Source organism: Tauraco erythrolophus, chromosome 11, assembly GCF_009769465.1.
Source record: "Tauraco erythrolophus isolate bTauEry1 chromosome 11, bTauEry1.pri, whole genome shotgun sequence".
Lineage (NCBI taxonomy): Eukaryota > Metazoa > Chordata > Aves > Musophagiformes > Musophagidae > Tauraco > Tauraco erythrolophus.
The window spans coordinates 15,213,600-15,231,876 of NC_141475.1; the positions used below are offsets into that span (position 1 = coordinate 15,213,600).

An 18,277-nucleotide genomic window follows, 5' to 3' on the forward strand; every position below is an offset into this window, starting at 1 on the left:
AATGGAGTTCTAAAAACTATTAAAGAAGGCTTTATTCAAAGGTGCCTTCCTTTTTATTGTTTCCTAACAACAGGTTTTTATTTCTCTTTACTTAATGTTCCTAGTCATATCCTTGGTCCATCATAGGTCAATAAAACTACGAGTGTGTCAAGAGTAATTATATCTTTTATTAAGGCAACTGATATAGACTGGGGGTGTCAAAAAAGAAAGAGTACCAGAAGCTTAACCAATTTAATCATAGAATCATAGAATCGTTAGGGCTGGAAGGGACCTTCAAAGGTCATCTAGTCCAACCCCCCTGCAAGGAACAGGGATATCTCCAACTAGATCAGGTTGCTCAGGGCCTCATCCAACCGGGCCTTGAACGTCTCCAGGGATGGAGCATCCACCACCTCTCTGGGCAACCTGTTCCAGTGTTCTACCACTCTCATGGTAAAAAATTTTTTCCTAATATCCAACCTGAATCTACCTCCCTCTATTTTAAAACCATTACCCCTTGTCCTATCACAACTGGCCCTCCTGAACAGCCTCTCCCCATCTTTCTTGTAGGCCCCCTTGAGGTACTGGAAGACCGCTATAAGGTCACCCCAGAGCCTCCTCTTCTCCAGGCTGAACAGCCCCAACTCTTTCAGCCTGTCCTCATAGGAAAGGTGCTCCAGCCCTCTTATCATCTTCGTGGCCCTCCTCTGGACCCTCTCCAACTGGTCCATGTCCTTCTTATGTTGGGGACTCCAGAACTGGACGCAATACTCCAAGTGAGGTCTCACGAGGGCAGAGTAGAGGGGGAGAATCACCTCCCTCGACCTGCTGGCCACGCTCCTCTTGATGCAGCCCAGGACGCGGTTGGCCTTCTGGGCCACAAGAGCACATTGCCGGCTCATATTGAGCTTCTCGTCCACCAGTACTCCCAAGTCCTTCTCCTCAGGGCTGCTCACGATCCATTCTCCGCCCAGTCTGTATTTGTGCCTGGGATTGCCATGACCCAGATGTAGGACCTTGCACTTGGCCTGGTTAAACTTCATGAGGTTGGTACGGGCCCACCTCTCCAGCCTGTCGAGGTCCCTCTGGATGGCATCCCTCCCTTCCAGCGTGTCGACGGCACCACACAGCTTGGTGTCATCGGCGAACTTGCTGAGGGTGCACTCCATGCCACTGTCCACGTCACCGACAAAGATGTTGAAGAGGGCCGGGCCCAACACGGACCCCTGAGGGACGCCACTTGTGACCGGTCTCCACATGGACATCGAGCCGTTGACCACTACTCTCTGAGTACGGCCATTGAGCCAATTCCTTATCCACCGAGTGGTCCATCCATCAAACCCATGTCTCTCTAGTTTAGAGAGAAGAATGTCGTGCGGGACAGTGTCAAAAGCTTTGCACAAGTCCAGGTAGATGACATCCGTTGGTCGACCCTTGTCCACCGATGTTGTCACCCCATCATAAAAGGCCACCAAGTTGGTCAGGCACGATCTGCCTTTGGTGAAGCCATGTTGGCTGTCACCCACCACCTCCTTGCTCTCCACGTGCCTTAGCATGGTTCCCAGGAGAATCTGCTCCGTGACCTTGCCAGGCACAGAGGTGAGGCTGACCGGCCTGTAGTTGCCCGGGTCCTCCTTGTTCCCCTTTTTAAAAATGGGGGTTATGTTCCCTCTCTTCCAGTCATCGGGGACCTCGCCAGACCGCCACGACTTCTCAAATACAATGGCCAGTGGCTTGGCAACTTCATCCGCCAGTTCCTTCAGGACCCGCGGATGGATCTCATCAGGTCCCATGGACTTGTGCACCTTCAAGTTCCTCAGATGTTCCCGAACCTGCTCTTCAAGTACAGTGGGCGGCGGTTCATCCTCACAGTCCCTGCTAGTTTAATGATTAAAATAATCTTAATTTAATCCAGAGCAGACAGGCAGAGCATTAGAATTTACACAGCCTGAATGCTAAACAGAATGCAAACAGTTAGGTGATTCATATAAACACATTTTTATCCAGCCATTCGTTGCCTTAATGGCAACAGTAGCAAGAAAAGGTTCACATCACATACTTCTAAAATGATGTTAGCTGTGATGTGCTCTTGTGAATTTTCTCAAAACCCACCCTGGATCTGCCCCATCACTGAACACGAGTTTGGATCTGTTGTCCTATCTGAACTCGGTGCTGAGGCTTATAATTATTATTAGTTTTAAAGACCATACAAAGACTGGATACAAATGATGCCATAAACTACCTTGCATTTAAGGCTCTCCTGCTCACTACAGTAGCATTTCTCAAAATATTCTCAGAGTCCTGGTACTTCCTGGGGCCCCATATGTTCCTACTGTCATGAGTGGAAGAATCGTAAACAGCCATAAAGACTAAGTCTGGTGATAAATGATTAACTGTTTCTTTCATGAGAAGCTGTAAAGAATTATCCCCTCCCGATCAATTTTCTGTACAGGTAATGTGGGTCTGATTGGGTCAAAGTGAGAGAGAGTGATAAATAGCCACTTTGGGCAGCTTTCTCATGCAGCTGCAGAAAATGTGTTTGGCATTTATTAAAGCTGTTTAGCGTTTGGCTAATGTGGGACACACTCTGCAGAAAGATGGGGAAAAACCTTTTGTCAACACAGAACCTGGCTGATCTCCCTGCCATTGCTGGAAGCTCTGAAGAGAGACTTCTGCTGTTCACTGATGCTCCTGGAATTAGCACTATTTCTGGCAGGTCCCTAGCTGATGCGCACAAAACAGACCAAGAAATGCATCTTACAGAGAAAACAGTTCTCCCAAGAAAATCACCAAATTCAGATCTGTCAAAAACAGTTTTCCTTTTTTGCCTCTTCTCTGTGGAGGGAAACAGAAAGACAAGGTCCAATTTAAAATGACACTTTCATTTATATGTATAAGAAAAAGAAATGAACGCATCCACTAGCCCACCCCAATTAGCCCAGCAGCACTCAGATTAAACTAGTCCTCACACAAGATGGATCCATCTGTTTTCGATCACTCGTGAAACAGAACCCATGTGCGAAAGTAGCATGTACCAGTAAAAAGACATGTCATTCTGTTTTGCAACAGAAGTGGGGGGAAGGACAATGAGCATTAGTAAAAATAGCACAGGATGCAAGCAGAACATACGGGCCAGAGCCAAACATGTCACAAAGGCCAGGAAAATAAATTACACAGAATATAAAATATTTTGGCTAATTTTAACTAAGTATTAACAACCACTCAGGGACTATCCTAACTATAACTGTATTATTTGGGAAGATATCACAGGCCTTACACCAACTGCAAGGAGAATTGTCGATACTCAGCACCATTCATCAGGCTTTTCGCAGGCTGCAGGCACCCAAACACACGGTTACAAATACAGTTGAGGGGTAGGTCATAGCACCCAGCAGCTCCCACGGTGCTAGAGTTACGCTGGTTAACTGAAAACTATGACTCTGAGGCAGACTATGGCACACATTTGGTAGGTCTGACATTCACAAAGTCAAATCACAGCAAGGCAGTGATACGCAGCTTTTCTGTGCCTGCTCCACAGAAGGCACTCACTAGCACCTCTGGTCAAATCACGTAGATGCGAAGAAGAAGAGCAGTTAAATGTGATATATCATCCATGCAGGTTGGAACATAAACCAAAGAAGCTATGGGAGAAATTTAAGCAGGAAAGGACATTCTTCTAGCAGGTAAGCTGTTAGGGCAGAGACACTGAAAGAAAACACAGAGATAAAGCAAAGGTGCAGGAACAAGTTACAAAGCTTTAAATTTCAGCATTGCTTACAAAAAACATGGGAAATCCACATTCAAAACTGATTGATAACATATTTTCAAAGATGCCATCATAGTTATTTGGAATCAATTCCTCAGTTATGAAATAGTTCTTACAGAGAACCAGGAGAGACACAGGAAAAGAAATAAAAACATATTATATGGATGATGGAGGTATACTTCGACATTCATAAAAGGTGGGATTTTTCAACAATTCCAAAGAAAAATTTCCAGTGTTCTCCAAACTGAATCTTTTTCTTGGTTTCTAAAATCTTGGTCTTGAGAGGACCCATCCAACCTAAACTGTTCTGTGACCTTGTGAAATTAATCTCTTCCTGATGCAGGACAACCAAGGACTGAGATGAACAAGTTGAGCTTTTCCTATTTGATTCACACTGTGCTCCTCTAATTAGATAAATAGAAAAGGAGCATTCTGTTTTCTTGGTTAAGAATCACATCAGAAAGCTGCAGGCTTTCTCATATTAAGCTATAGTTTAGCTAAATACATTCAGTCAATTCATTTCAGTGCTCTAAAACCAAAAAGGAATTACGAACCGATGAAGTGTTTTAAAGACAATGTACTGTCCACATGCAAGGTCTCACAGGAGTGATATCGGAGATACCAGATCACTCACAAAGGAAACGTCCCTTCATTTACAGATGACAGTTACAGAGAAAGCACTATGCACATTCTTAATTCTTTAATACATAAAGCAGGTAACACACACAAAAACGAAGTACAGTAAGTCCCAACAGTTGTGTGAGAGTTAAACACGTGCTTCTGGGGCAGATATTCCAAGTTTGCTCAAAGTTCTCAAGCAGCTGCTGACACATAGTGGTAATTCAGAGAAGGAAACTTTTGTTCTTAATGATCCAGGCTCAACTGCCTCAAAAACTACACTAGAACTTCAACCTATGCTTACAACTCAGCCTGTTCTGAACTCTGCTTTCCTGACATATGGCCTCAGTTCGCTTCCTGGCACTTTGAATTTTTCCAAGGACAGATGTGGGCTGTGCACTGAAGCAGGTTGCCTCTGTGCTCCCCACTGCACTCACAACAGCTACATTACAGTTGCACACAGTCTTTTACCATGAAAGGAGAGGAAGCAGCTGAACGTCGCTTTCGAGAATGGGATTGTATCCCTGTCCTTTACAGGAAGGACGCTAGGCTATTTGCAGTAAACTTTGCAACCACAGAAAATAGAGAATTTGCTATAAATAAAGGAATATATGCAGCTTAGCCAAGAAATAGTGAAATATCATAAAACATATAAAACTTTTTCTGCAAATCTTTTTAAACAAACCCCAGTTTCTCGGCAAATACTGAAGTGTTTCCTTTCTGCATTTAACAGAATACCTAAGATGCTTAACTCTGGAGTTCTTCAAGGAAAGTATGAATCACATTGCTTTAATATAACATCAAGTCCCAATTTCCTGGCCTCATGGGGAAAAAATCAAATATTCATGTTTCTCTTTAATACATTGATAAATTAAGTTATAAGAACCAGCAAAAAAACTGCAATATAAAAAAAGAGAAACGGTTCAGGACTAATGACTGTCAACCCTGCAGAGCTCTGTGCTGCTGCTGACATGAGAGAGTGAGGCCTCAGAGCACAACTCAATGTCACAATGATCAACCAGTTCATGTCCAGAAGTGATACAACTCAGAGCATCTCAGTCCCTACCAGAGTTAGTCCATAATCTAATCAATTCGCTACAAAAATCAAGAGATGCTAGTAAACTTTAAAAATTACAGACAGAAAGCAAAAGACAAATATGCTGTCATGTAGCATTGACATCATTGCTGTCACATATGTTGCATCATCACTTATCAGCATGGTCCCTTTTCTGATGTTCTCAGATTATGAAACTCTAAATACAGTAGTAGATGCAGGAAGTCCACTTTTCACTTGTGTTTTCACATCCCTTCTCACAGGATGTGTGTGCATAAAGATACTAACATCACACATGTAAAGTTTTAGAAGTTCAGGTGTTCAATACACTTAACAGAAATATTCTAATGTCGAGCTTTATAGTAAATTTCAATCTAGGAACTGAGATCCTTTTCTCCTAAAAAAATGTCCCCCACATATGACAGCAGATACTCTGTTCACCCATTCTCTCCCTAGGTCTACGCACAGCAATGCCACCAAGGTCTATGAATTCACCCTTCATGCACCGTGGACTAAATGAAAGGAAAAGCAGGTCCTCCTTGTGGTATATTAACTAATGAGTTCAGGCCTATTGAAATCAATAGTTATTTCACTCAAAAACTAAACTGTGAATACTGAAAAAAACACTGGAATTTCACTGAGGGTTTTTCATGTTATTTTTCACACAGCTTCTATTAGTTCTTCAATAATTTTTTAAACCTGTCCAGAAATTGAATGAGTAAAGGGTCCAAAAGGGAAAGTTCACTATATACAGACTTTCAGAAAACTATTCTTACGTTTTTCTCCACAAATAGAAATGCTGTTCATTAGCCGAAGGCTTTCTTTAGGAATCATAAATAGAACATTTCCTATTTGAATGGAAATAGAACTCCTAATGACACAATGATGTTTTATACTTTCCCTCTTTCAATATGAATCTTTGAATCATGTCTGAAAAGCAACAATATAATCCTTATATATGTGGAATACCTGTCCTCCATTTAAGAGGAAGGCTGAATAGAAAATGATGCTTTATTTCTAGCTTTTGTCGCCATTATTTCTTTGCAGTTTCAGGCTCTCACATATAAAGTAACTATCACTGACAGCAGTTGTGGCAACAATACACGCAGCAATAAAAAATGTTTAGAAATACGAATTGTTTTAAAAGGTTCTTAAAAAGAATTTGTATTCTACGCTTTTCAAATTAGAAAATCCATTGTTCTTCAGAGCTTAAAAAATTTTAAAAAAACTAAAACTTGCTTTTAAAAAAGCCCTATTACACTATACTTACACTGGACTTGGTTCAGGTATCTGTGTATTTCGGATATCATGAAGAAACTAATTTCCTAGGATTGTAATGATATGCAGCTAAGAGAGGAGAACTTAATTGTTAAATTGCGTAGCCGACTTCTGGCTCACAGTGAAAAAGTAATTATTAAGAGGCAATTCTGAAACACAGACAGTGGAATCGAGTGCATGCTCGACAACATCAAGCTGTGTGGTGTGGTTGACACGCTGGAGGGAAGGGATGCCATCCAGAGGGACCTTGACAGGCTGGAGAGGTGGGCCCACATGAACTTCATGAAGTTCAACAAGGCCAAGTGCAAGGTCCTGCACATGCGTCGGGGCAATCCCAAGCACAAATTCAGGCTGGGCAGAGAATGGATTGAGAGCAGCCCTGAGGAAAAGGACTTTGGGGTGCTGGTTGACAAGAAGCTCAACATGAGCCGGCAATGTGCACTGGCAGCCCAGAAAGCCAACCATATCCTGGGCTGTATCCAAAGAAGTGTGGCCAGCAGGTTGAGGGAAGTGATTCTGCCCCTCTACTCTGCTCTCGTGAGACCCCACCTAGAATACTGCGGTCAGCTCTGGAGTCCCCAACACAAGAAGGACATGGAGCTACTGGAGTGAGTCCAGAGGAGGGCCACGAAGATGATTCGAGGGCTGGAGCACCTCTGCTATGAAGACAGGCTGAGAGAGTTGGGGTCGCTCAGCCTGGAGAAGACTCTGGGGAGACCTTATAGCAGCCTTCCAATACCTAAAGGGAGTCTACAAGAAAGCTGTAGAGGAACTTTTGACAAGGGTATATAGTAATAGAAGGGGCAACGGCTTTAAACTGAAAGAAGGTACATTTAGATTAGATATAAGGAAGAAATTCTTCACTTTGCGGGTGGTGAGGCACTAGAACAGGTTGCCCAGACACGTTGTGGATGCCCCATCCCTGGAAGCGTTCAAGGCCAGGTTGGATGAGGCTTTGATCAACCTGATGAGGCTTCGATCAACCTGATCAACCCCAACATAAGAAGGACATGGACCAGTTGGAGAGGGTCCAGAGGAGGGCCACGAAGATGATAAGAGGGCTGGAGCACCTTTCCTATGAGGACAGGCTGAAAGAGTTGGGGCTGTTCAGCCTGGAGAAGAGGAGGCTCCGGGGTGACCTTATAGTGGTCTTCCAGTACCTCAAGGGGGCCTACAAGAAAGATGGGGAGAGGCTGTTCAGGAGGGCCTGTTGTGATAGGACAAGGGGTAATGGTTTTAAAATAGAGGGAGGTAGATTCAGATTGGATATTAGGAAAAAATTTTTTACCATGAGAGTTGTAGAAAACTGGAACAGGTTGCCCAGAGAGGTGGTGGATGCTCCATCCCTGGAGACGTTCAAGGCCAGGTTGGACAAGGCCCTGAGCCACCTGATCTAGTTGGAGATATCCCTGTTCCTTGCAGGGGGGTTGGACTAGATGACCTTTGAAGGTCCCTTCCAGCCCTAACCATTCTATGATTCTATGATCTAGTAGGTGTCTCTGCCCATGGCAGGGGGCTTGGAACTAGATGATCTTTAAGGTCCCATCCAACGCAAACCATTCTATGATTCTATGATTTTATATGCACTAAAATACTCATTCGAATTCATTAAAACCTAAAATATCAAAAACTGAAATAAATACCCTCACATTAACTTCAACCCAGACTAAACTCTGTGTGGTTGTATCTGTATACCCATTGAGCATATTAAGTTTTCCTAGACTTAACAGCTGTAACGAAACTTCTCCTGAACAGAGAAGCACCTGCCACAACCATTAAAAAAGGAAAACAATAAGCTTTGTTATAGTGCCATGCATGCAAGGAAAAGCACCCTGACCCTCTACATGGAAGGCTGTCACAGTACAGCTGTCTGTATTCTCTGAAGCCTTTACCAGATATAACACTGATTGTCCTTCAGCGGGTGGGATAGACACGTCCTTCTGCAAACATGCAGTGAAAATATGCTCTCTCCAGTGCTCCCATCAAACTCTACAGTCTGAGACCACCAAAATCCTGAGCACCTTATACTTGAAGCATACAGCTTTGTATGATATGTTTCCTCTCAGGACAGCTCTGGGTCTGGGAATGGCTAATTACTTTCAGATTTGCCTGGAGTTGGCGCCCTGGCAGATTCTTTCCTATAACGAGATTAAAATTATTTCATTGTCAGTTCTCTTCATCTCCATATGGACAACAATGAACGCGTTGTGCCTGCTGAGGTGTGCACCGCTCAAGAGTACTTCAGCCTGCGAAGCACTCAGCTCAACTGAGAAGACAATTCACAGAGCACAACAAGAAACAGAACCATTCGTTCACACAGATCAAAGTGATTTTGTTTTCTAACAGGGAATGAATCAATCATAGCAAACTCAGTCTCACACCAGTTTCAGTTCAATTAAATACCTTTAGGGGAAAATACATGTTCGAACACAGAGTTACCACCATATCAGGGGACTGTTAATGGACACCATGTATTTATTCAGGGTACTGGGCTGCTTTTAATGTTTTATTAACTTTGCCTTGGTGACTGTTTTGTGTCTAGAATATGAATTACTGGATTAGCACTAATCAGCCAGAATCTTCCCTCACTTTTCACATCCTACCAGCCTTCTGAGCTCTTCTGAAGCAAGGTCTTTCTCTGTCAAACTCCATAGACCAAGTCATATTTGTTGGCCCTCATGGCCTTGTATTCTGAGAAAAATAATGCTGTGCAAGTGATTTTGGACACTAACCCAGAGGGATTTTGAATCTCTCCTTCTAAAATCCTGTAGTTACTTTTGGTGCCATTTGTTCTCAGTCTCCCTGACTCATTTTGAGATATAACTCAGGAGTCAGTACTACCCCCACATAACATTTCAAGAATTCTCTTGCCATGTTAGCATGTTTTATGTTTAGTTTATGCAGAAATAAGTTAAAATCCATTAAAGCACACTCAGTACTTCAGCACTACGCACACAGATCTCACTGAACTCAACAGCAGATAAAACTAAGTTCCTGACAGGACGGCACTCTATAAAACAATTCATTAAAAAGTCCTCCATGACTCAAGGTGTGTGTATGAGATCCGAGTAACTTAAAAATTCTCTGCTGAGTTTCCCTTGGGCAAGCTTAGACAACACCAAAAAATTTCTCCTTACAGTTGTGTGGGATGAAATGTTGCAAAGTTGCTCCTTGAAGGCTTTTTCAAGCTAACATGTAGATTTCAAAGAGGAAATTCCGCTGGGAATTTAAAAGCAGAAGCAAAAGTGCAGAGACTCTGGGACATTCCTGGATTTAATGGGAAAAAGTCCTTTCCAGTTCCTGGAAACACATTTCTCCTCTTACTGGAGCAGATTCAGAGGAGGGGCGGGGCGTGGGGGAACTATAAAAATCAAACCACAAACCAGTCCTTTGCCAGCACGCACAATCATGGTTACCACATACAGAACTTTTCAGTTCTACAGTGCTTAGTGTGGCAAGACATGCTACATCTCAGTAACCTTAAGGCACTTCGACCTCTGCTGCTTCAGGGTATGTTAGAAGATAGTTTAGTCAGTCACCAGTCATTTTTGTTTCAAGCAGACTCCTAATATGAAAGAGTTTCTTCAAGAAGTTGAGACACTGCATTAGCTGTATGGTGAAATTAGATGTTTTCAGAACATGTTGCTCCAGAACAACCACTTGACTTGGCTGATCGTGAGGACTTGCAGAGCACACTCATCTTGGAGAGACATGGCTTCTCATGACATCTTGTGGCAATGTGACAAGCTGACAGGGGTTTTGTTTTCACGCAAAGTAACTTAAAATGTTGCAAAACAGTGATATTACAGAAAACCAAACACACAACAAAAAGCACTAACTTATAACGAAATTAATCTGAACAGACTAGCAATGCTTTTTTAAGTCAGAAAATTTCCCCATAAATATATTTAAAGACACAAAATATAAAATAACAATACCACTATTTTGAAGTCAGAAATCAAACAAGTTCAGTCTGAAGCAATTCAAACTGTGCATGAGATACAGATCTAAAGACAAGTATGTATTATTAATACTTAATATATTTTTATCCCTTCTAACCAGAAAATCAGAATCTCCTTTTCAAATCGTGGCTTGCAGGGAGCGATCAGTACAGAAGGGAAAAGCTTCATTGTCCAGAAACCTAATCACAAGCTGACTCGATTAGGCTAATTTATGTTGATATTTATGTTGCATGTAACTGAAGAAATACCAAGATAGCAAATTTTATTTCTCCTTTTTTTTCAAATTGTGTTCTGAGAAAAAAAGAGTCTTTTAATTATAGCTGAAATAACACAAATTGTGGTTCAATACTGTCCTAATTGAAAAATATCAGTCCCAGAGGAATCAATAAATTGCCCACCTTGAAAAGGAAATCAGAGGTAGCTTTAATTATAGAAAGCCAACAAATTACTTAAGATGCAGTCTTATTTTCAAAAATATACTCATCCTCAAGGCACTCAAGAAAGATGTTTCCCAGTCATTAACTGAGTAATGCTTAATTCACACTATTTTTTGACGGAAGGTATTTCAGATTCTCTCTGTGCAACTTGGCGTTTGAAATCCTGACTCAGCCCCTCATGCAGCTTCTGGAACAGTGGTAGATTTTCCTGTCAGGACAGAAGCAATTGGCTTTGTCTAGACTTCGCTGGAGGATAACAGAATAAACTATAAGCAGGTTTTACGTAGCCAGAGATGACCACTGGAGAACAAGAGAAAGCTTCTGGGAGGAACATTTAACCAGAACTGCTGCACCTACTGAACAGTCAAGAAAGGGTTTTACAACACAAACCAAAGTAAAATCTTGAGACAGTAAGACACGCAGCATGCTACACCAGACAGCTTTCAGCAACCGTCCTTGCTGTCAGAATATGAAAGCATGCTAATTTTCAAGTCACTAGAGGGAGCCATCTGGCATTTTACTTGTGCTGCTGAACATACTCATTAGTAAGCATTGCAAAGAAGTGCTTGGCTACCTATTTATCTTTTTTTTTTTAATCTTTCTGTAAAGAACCCTCGTAGACACTCAAACAACCTTCAGGTAGAAGCTAAAATAATCTTGGGAGAATATTACCTCACTGAAGTACATCTTTGTCTTCGAAAGTGGGTTGGGAAAGCCGAGTGGCAGGAAGATAATCTTCATAAACTGTGGAACTCATACACAAGAAAGGATTTCTCCTGCTTTTGGAAAGCAGTTTCTGAAGGTTAGTAAACTTTCCTCTTCATGTAACTCTGTCTTCAGCTGACACGGATGCAATATATCCTTTCTACCTTTGTGGTGCAGACATTAGGTGAAGTTATACGGTCTTAACATACGAATACTATATTTTTACGGATTATCGAGACCAAGATCATTTGCCCAGAAATTAAAATGGAACATATAAGACTCTGCTCAATCCCGATCCACAATGTGCTGTACAAGATAAAACGTAACTGTGAAGGATTAAGAAAGTAGAACCTGCAGAAGACCTCTTTTGTGGTCTATTTTTCTCTCAAATTATGTTTTCTAGAATCAATCATGTCTACAATGGGACACTATACTGGAAACTTCAGATGCCGGAAGTGCACAGTCCTAACCTTGAGTGTACGTATACCTTATGGGCTGTACAAGGCTCTAGAATAGACAAGATCATGGCCAATTTGCTTAATCTCAACTTCTATGGTGTCTCCTTGTGCAGTGCTGATGGCTGTGTTTGGAGGTGGAAGAAAGTAGTAAGCTCTCTTAACAGTTCAATTTAAGGTCTGAAAATGAGCCTCAAAGGAGCTTTATGCTAGAAGCCTTCTACCTCAGAATACAAATCATAAATTAATTCTTAAAAAATGAGTAGATGACGCCAAAAAAGAAACTCTCTTTTCTTTACTATGGCTTTTCATCCACTCTGGTTAGAGCACGTTTTTTAGAAAGGAGCATGGCCTGTTTTCAATTTGCACCATTACTGAAACTTTGGGATACAAACATAGTCAACCTTGAATAACCTTCCTCTGTTTACATGGGATAGAGAAAGAGATGAAGCAGTAATGGAGATAACACCTGCCAGTCCCAAGGTGGAACTCAACAATGGTCTTAGCCGGACAAGGGCAGGGAGGCCTCCTCCACTGAACTGAGAAATATTTACACCATCTAGTTAACCTAAAAGGGAGAGCAGAGGAGTTGTGTGCATTACTACAGAGTAGCTCTGAGCATATCCAATCTCTTGTGCAAAAGCTTACTTAGATAGGAACAGGCAGGAGGCATATGAAAGCAGACAATTAATAAATTAGGTCATTACTTCCCAAACATGGAAAGACTTTTTTGAAACCCAGGATGCTTCTCTCTGCAGTCTTCACCAATTTTCTGGTACTTCACCTGTAGTCATATCAGGCCCTACACTTACCTGGAAGTAACAAATATACTCAGCTAGGAGCAGAAATCCGAGAGACTGCAAAGGAAAACACCCACTCCAATTCTTCTTCGCTTATATGCTGGAGCATAAGGAACAATCTGTGCTTTAGAAACTCAAATGGACAACAGTTTATTTGATGTACAGTCCCTGCGGACTGCTTTCCTCTGACTGTAGAGATGAAAGCCTTTGTACGAATCATGTCAATTTTAGTGGAGTTCATCAATTTTCACCTTTGCAAGAAGTCTAATCTGACAAGATATGGAATATGAGGTGCTGGATATTAGCTTAAATACTTTAATGGTCTTTCAGAATTATCTGTGTAGAAAGAACCATTACATTAACACCAATGCTGGTCGCACTGGCAACAACCTGAGCAGGAACTCTGCTGCTGCACAGGGTAGTAAATAACCCGACTAGTACAACGATCACCTTGACACTAGCCTGCAGGGGTGGGTACATTGTTGTCAGTCATTGAAAACGAAGGTCTTTAATGCTCTGATTTACACTCTACTTGTAATACAGACTCAAATGCTGTGAATACAAACCTTATTTGCAGCTATTGGTGCCAAAGAGAGGCATGAAAATCAATTCACCATGAGGCTGCATGAACTCTGAGGAAGAGACTTAAGTGCTCTCTGCCTTAGTTTGTAACGATCTCTCTTCCATCAAGGCACATCTAAGCTTCCACTCAAAATTCTTAGCTTCTGTATTCCCTTATGGATACAATTCCATAAAAGTACTTAATTATGATGAACAAGTATTTAGAAAAGCTAATATAGAGCTTAAACTTCTATGAAAATGTATATAATCATAATAAACTGGCATGTCAAAAAAATCACAGGGGATCCTATACTTCCAACGGAACCTAATCACAACAAACTGACATGTAAAAAAGCTAAAGAAGCGCCAGCCAAGCTTTAAAGACTTAATTTAGTTACTTTTGTTAAGCAGTAGCTTCAGCAGAGCCATGTCCGATTTCAATTAGGGAAGGCAAAAATCAAACCACGTTCAAGCAATTTCCTCTATATGCACTTCTGAGACAACTAGGACTTCACATGATATATCATGCGTTTTTAAATCCCATCTTGAGTGAAACCTCTCTCAACACAGAAAATTTCACTTTAAAACAAAATCTTTCCTTATACATTGCACATATGCAGCAAAAGACAGTGATGTGTGTGGCTGGTTTTGAGGGGAAAAAACTTATTATCATCTCTATTTAATTTGAGAATGACTGTCTTGTAGCACTTATTTTAAACCTCATTTTTATAATGAAGTGCACCTTGAAAACTATTTGTTATACACCAAGGACTTTCACATCCACTTCAGTATCAGTTCTGTAATCCAAAAAGTACCATAATGGAGAGCATTAACCAAACATCTTCCAGCATCCAGTTAAGAACCAAACAAGACCAAAAATCCAGTAAAAGGGAAGAAACGTTCACTCTCGCCATCTTACAAGACACTCGAACAAGGGATGCGGACAAGGGTCTGAATATAGCTCCTTTCTCTCACTGATTCTGTTAAGAAAGTAACAATCCATTTTAATGTTGCAGCTTTATTTGGAAGTGACTTGGTGTTTTTGTAACACAAATTTTTATACAAAATTGATACAATGAAAAATAAACTTCAGAGGTTTCCCAGAGCAGATTACAGTCTGTAAACTCATAATCAAATGTACTACACAGAAGAAGGTAACTTTGTTCAAAGTCTTGTTTGCAGACCAGCACCAAGTGGTTGTGAAAATCTAGTTATACTCCGTGCCAAAAAAGCCAAAGCCCACCCAAAATCTTGCTTCCTAAGTAAGCAAAGTCTCATTGCAGCTGTTCTATCTCACTGTATTTCCAATTTGTGACAAAGTGTACACCAGAAACGCAGCAAGATTGCCAACAATATCTTCAGTGAGTAAAGATCAACTTTTACATACACGGTATTTTACTGGTTTTTAAGGAGTCATGCGCAACAAGGTATTTGGACAAAACTTTATGAATTGCAATTTCCAAAGAACTCAGATGTCCATTAAAAAAAAAAAAAATCCAAAGCCCTGCAACAGTTCCTTTTAGACTATTTCATTTCTGCAGGTGAATTCCACTGATCTTGGGATCACTAATTATTTTTATTCCTATGTCTGCAGTACACCAAAATCCCATCACACAGACTAGCAGCATTAATAAGATCCAGAAGGGAAAGAAAAAATAAATCTATACAGTCCTGCAATTCTTTTACCATTCTTACCACATGCTCAGTAGAAAGTAAGGCTCCTCTCAAAGCTCATCTTGTTTTGATTTTTACCTTTGTCTGAAATAAGGTTTCTCAAATAGAAAAATCTATTTTGAGATCAAATTTCTCAATATACACACATTTCCTCGAACGTCCCATTTCTGGGAGTAACTGTACAACCTGGCTTCATGTCATCCTTGTAGGCACAGGAAAGATACTGTTCCTCAAATATTAAGGCTGTAGAGAGCTACCAGACAGTAGCAAAAACTGCAACTGGGAAAACAACTGCTACTGTAATTCTTACACTTGCTGTTCTTCGTATCCCACAAAGAAAAATGGTTCTGAATCATGCAATCACATTATACCTTGTAGAAGACTGCAAGGGTCTGTTTTCCGCCCTCTGCTAGGCTTGCTTCACACTGGATGAATACCAAGATCATCAATCTGACTTGTTTTATTGTGGCCATTCGCATAGGTGAGCTAAGAACAGCATCAGTGTAAAAGGACGCTAATCCAGTAATCCCAAAAAATCTGCAACTTTAACTCTTCCCTAGAAATTGGAAAATTTCCCTAGAAATTCCTTTTCGGGCTCTTTGCTTTTTTCTTTCCTCTCTGAAACACACACTAATCCTCCTTTATCACCACTCTCCACCCTGTGATACCAATGTAAACAAAACCCACCGATAGAATAATCAAGTTTTGCCAGTGAAAAAAAGCACCATACTGTTAAACCTCTGCTCCTTTTAGTAGAGTTACAGCAGCATTTAGAGACCAAAGTCTTACTCATACTATTGCTTAAAACCTTGCTCTCAGGTCCTCTGCAATGCTTTGGATCCCGGTATTAAAACGGAAAAGATACTGAACATCCTATGTGATCACAGGAACATGGACAGGAGTTTCTGTGAATTTCTAGCTACATAAATTTGTGTGCAACTGACCTACTTTGAGCCTGTGACATCTACAATGCAGATTTACTTCTCCTGTGAGGCTGATGAGTCATTCGCTACTCACTGGCACTGAACAGTTTTGCCATAGCCACCTCTTCCAGCATCATAGTCTTGCCGATATTCATCTCGGACCTTAGGAAGGAGGAAAACAAAAGGAAGCCCAGTAAAGACAAAGAAAAACAATTTCTCAAAAATCATTACACCATCAGAACATAGTCAAACTGATTTCACAACACGTTAAGTGGCCACAAGGAGTGACTGACAAAACAGAAGGCAAAGCGCATCATGCAGAAGCGCTGGAATACAGTATAAACTAACTTCCTTTTTAATAATGTCCAGGAGGACTCTCTAATCGAGACAGTCCAAGTGAGGATGGCCAGTCTCATGCTTCAGCAGTAAAAACATCTGCTACCTGCTCAACTTTAGGTAAGCTAAAGGCTGTCCTTTGTGTTCTTGACAGCCTTATGTTTTCTGGGCTTATTTATAAGCATCACCTCCCCAAGAAGCTAAGTTTCTGAAAGTACCTTCAATGAAACATACGAGAAAGTTACTCGTTCTTGGCAGATAACATTGTCATTGGTAAGATACCTTACAGACTAAGGCATACTGCTACCTTTGACAGTAATTCTTAAGCTGCTATTTCTGAAGTTGTTCTGAGTGCATCCACTCAAAACCCAATAATTTGGCAAAGTCCCTAGTCACTTAAAAACTAGGCTGTGCAACAACCTACCTGGCCCCCTGATCTTCCACGACCGTACTGCCTACCCTCCTTAAATCCTGCATCCCAGTCTGTCCTTATGATCCTATCATCAAGTCTGGTTCCATTGATGTATCGCATCGCATTTTCAGCATCTCCTCTTGCATAATACCTTAGGAACAGGTTAATGAAAAAACCCAGGCTTCTATTTTCAACATGCGGAAAAAAGAACAATAACAAATGGGCTACAAAACCAAGTATTTGTCTGAATCAGGTTCCTGCTCAGTCACTTACAAAAACAATCGCTTTTATGAAGCTATGTGGGCTGAGAAAACTGCTGGTGAACCAGAGCAATGTGCAGGAATCCGAGCACATTAAAAATGCATGTATTGGATCAAGTTCTTTAACCACACTCATCCTGAAAAGCATAAAGGTCTATTACTAAAGAACAAAAGAGACGCCCCATGCATGCGCTGTTCATGCTGCAAACTTCACCATTTCAGTGAGCCCACTGGAACCACTTGCAACGATCTCCAAAGAGACTTGCGTGTAGCACAGTCAACACATCACAGGGAGGCAAGATACCAGCAGACAGAAAAGAAGCCCCTCTTTACCCTGGCACTAAAGAACACGCTTTTACAGCAGAGATCAACTACCTAAAAGAAGTGTAGCTTGGAGTATCGGAGTGAAAGCAACCCAGTAACCCCCACACGATGTGCAGTCTATGTTTGCCCCCTCTCGCCCAGATCCCCCCCAGACACGCGAGCAACCAAACAATCTTATCCTCGGATAACTTTCCCGTGACTAAGAACCTGCACTTCAGCTCGCCCACGCCCTGACGGCTCCTGCCCACCGCTGCGGCCACCCCAGCACGGGGCCCGCTCCCCGCGCCCGGCTCCAGCGGCGGCTGGGCAGCAGGGCCGGGCCCGCAGAAGGATACTCCACGAAGCAGAAGCCGCAGGCGGTCTTCTTCACTTTGTCCAGCCCCATGATGACCTTCTTGATGTCGCCGCTCTTGCCGAAGAGCTCGTGGATCTGCTCCTCCGTCGTGTAGAAGGAGAGGTTCCCCACGTACAGCGTGCAGCTCTTCCTCAGCAGCCGCTCCTGGTCGTACCGCGTGCCCTGAGCCGCAACGACAGCGTTAGTGCACGGCGGGCTCACGACCGCGCCCGGGACCGCGCGGTCCCCGCCCCCGGCGGCGGCAGAGGCGCCCCGCTCACCCGGAAGTGCTGGTCCCGGTACTGGCTGAGGTCGGCGTACGAGTCGCTGCGCAGGATGCTCAGCGTCCCGCTGGTGCACATGGCGGCGCGGCCGCCCGCCGCCCCGCAGCGCCCTCCC

At 42.2% G+C, this 18,277-nt stretch overlaps 1 protein-coding gene across 1 annotated transcript; it reads right to left on the reverse strand.

The window, feature by feature from the left end:
- Nucleotides 1–15,287: 15,287 nt before the first annotated feature.
- NCBP2 (nuclear cap binding protein subunit 2) lies at nt 15,288–18,240 on the reverse strand. The gene is made up of 4 exons (XM_086618264.1): nt 18,160–18,240; nt 17,880–18,061; nt 16,973–17,111; nt 15,288–16,374 (listed from the first exon to the last, which is right to left on the reverse strand). The coding sequence occupies exons 1-4, from the start codon at nt 18,238–18,240 to the stop codon at nt 16,303–16,305; spliced, it is 474 nt and encodes a 157-aa protein (XP_086474390.1). The 3' UTR covers nt 15,288–16,302.
- Nucleotides 18,241–18,277: the final 37 nt, after the last annotated feature.

Bases quoted from the DNA above. Each gene is read 5' to 3' on its own strand.
- NCBP2 (XM_086618264.1), bottom strand. From the start codon at position 18,240: ATGTGCACCAGCGGGACGCTGAGCATCCTGCGCAGCGACTCGTACGCC. The intron at 18,062-18,159 runs GTGAGCGGGGCG...GTTGCGGCTCAG, and splicing joins ACCGGGACCAGCACTTCCGG to GGCACGCGGTACGACCAGGA. The intron at 16,375-16,972 runs GTAGGTTGTTGC...CTCCTTCCTAAG, and splicing joins GTGGAAGATCAGGGGGCCAG to GTCCGAGATGAATATCGGCA.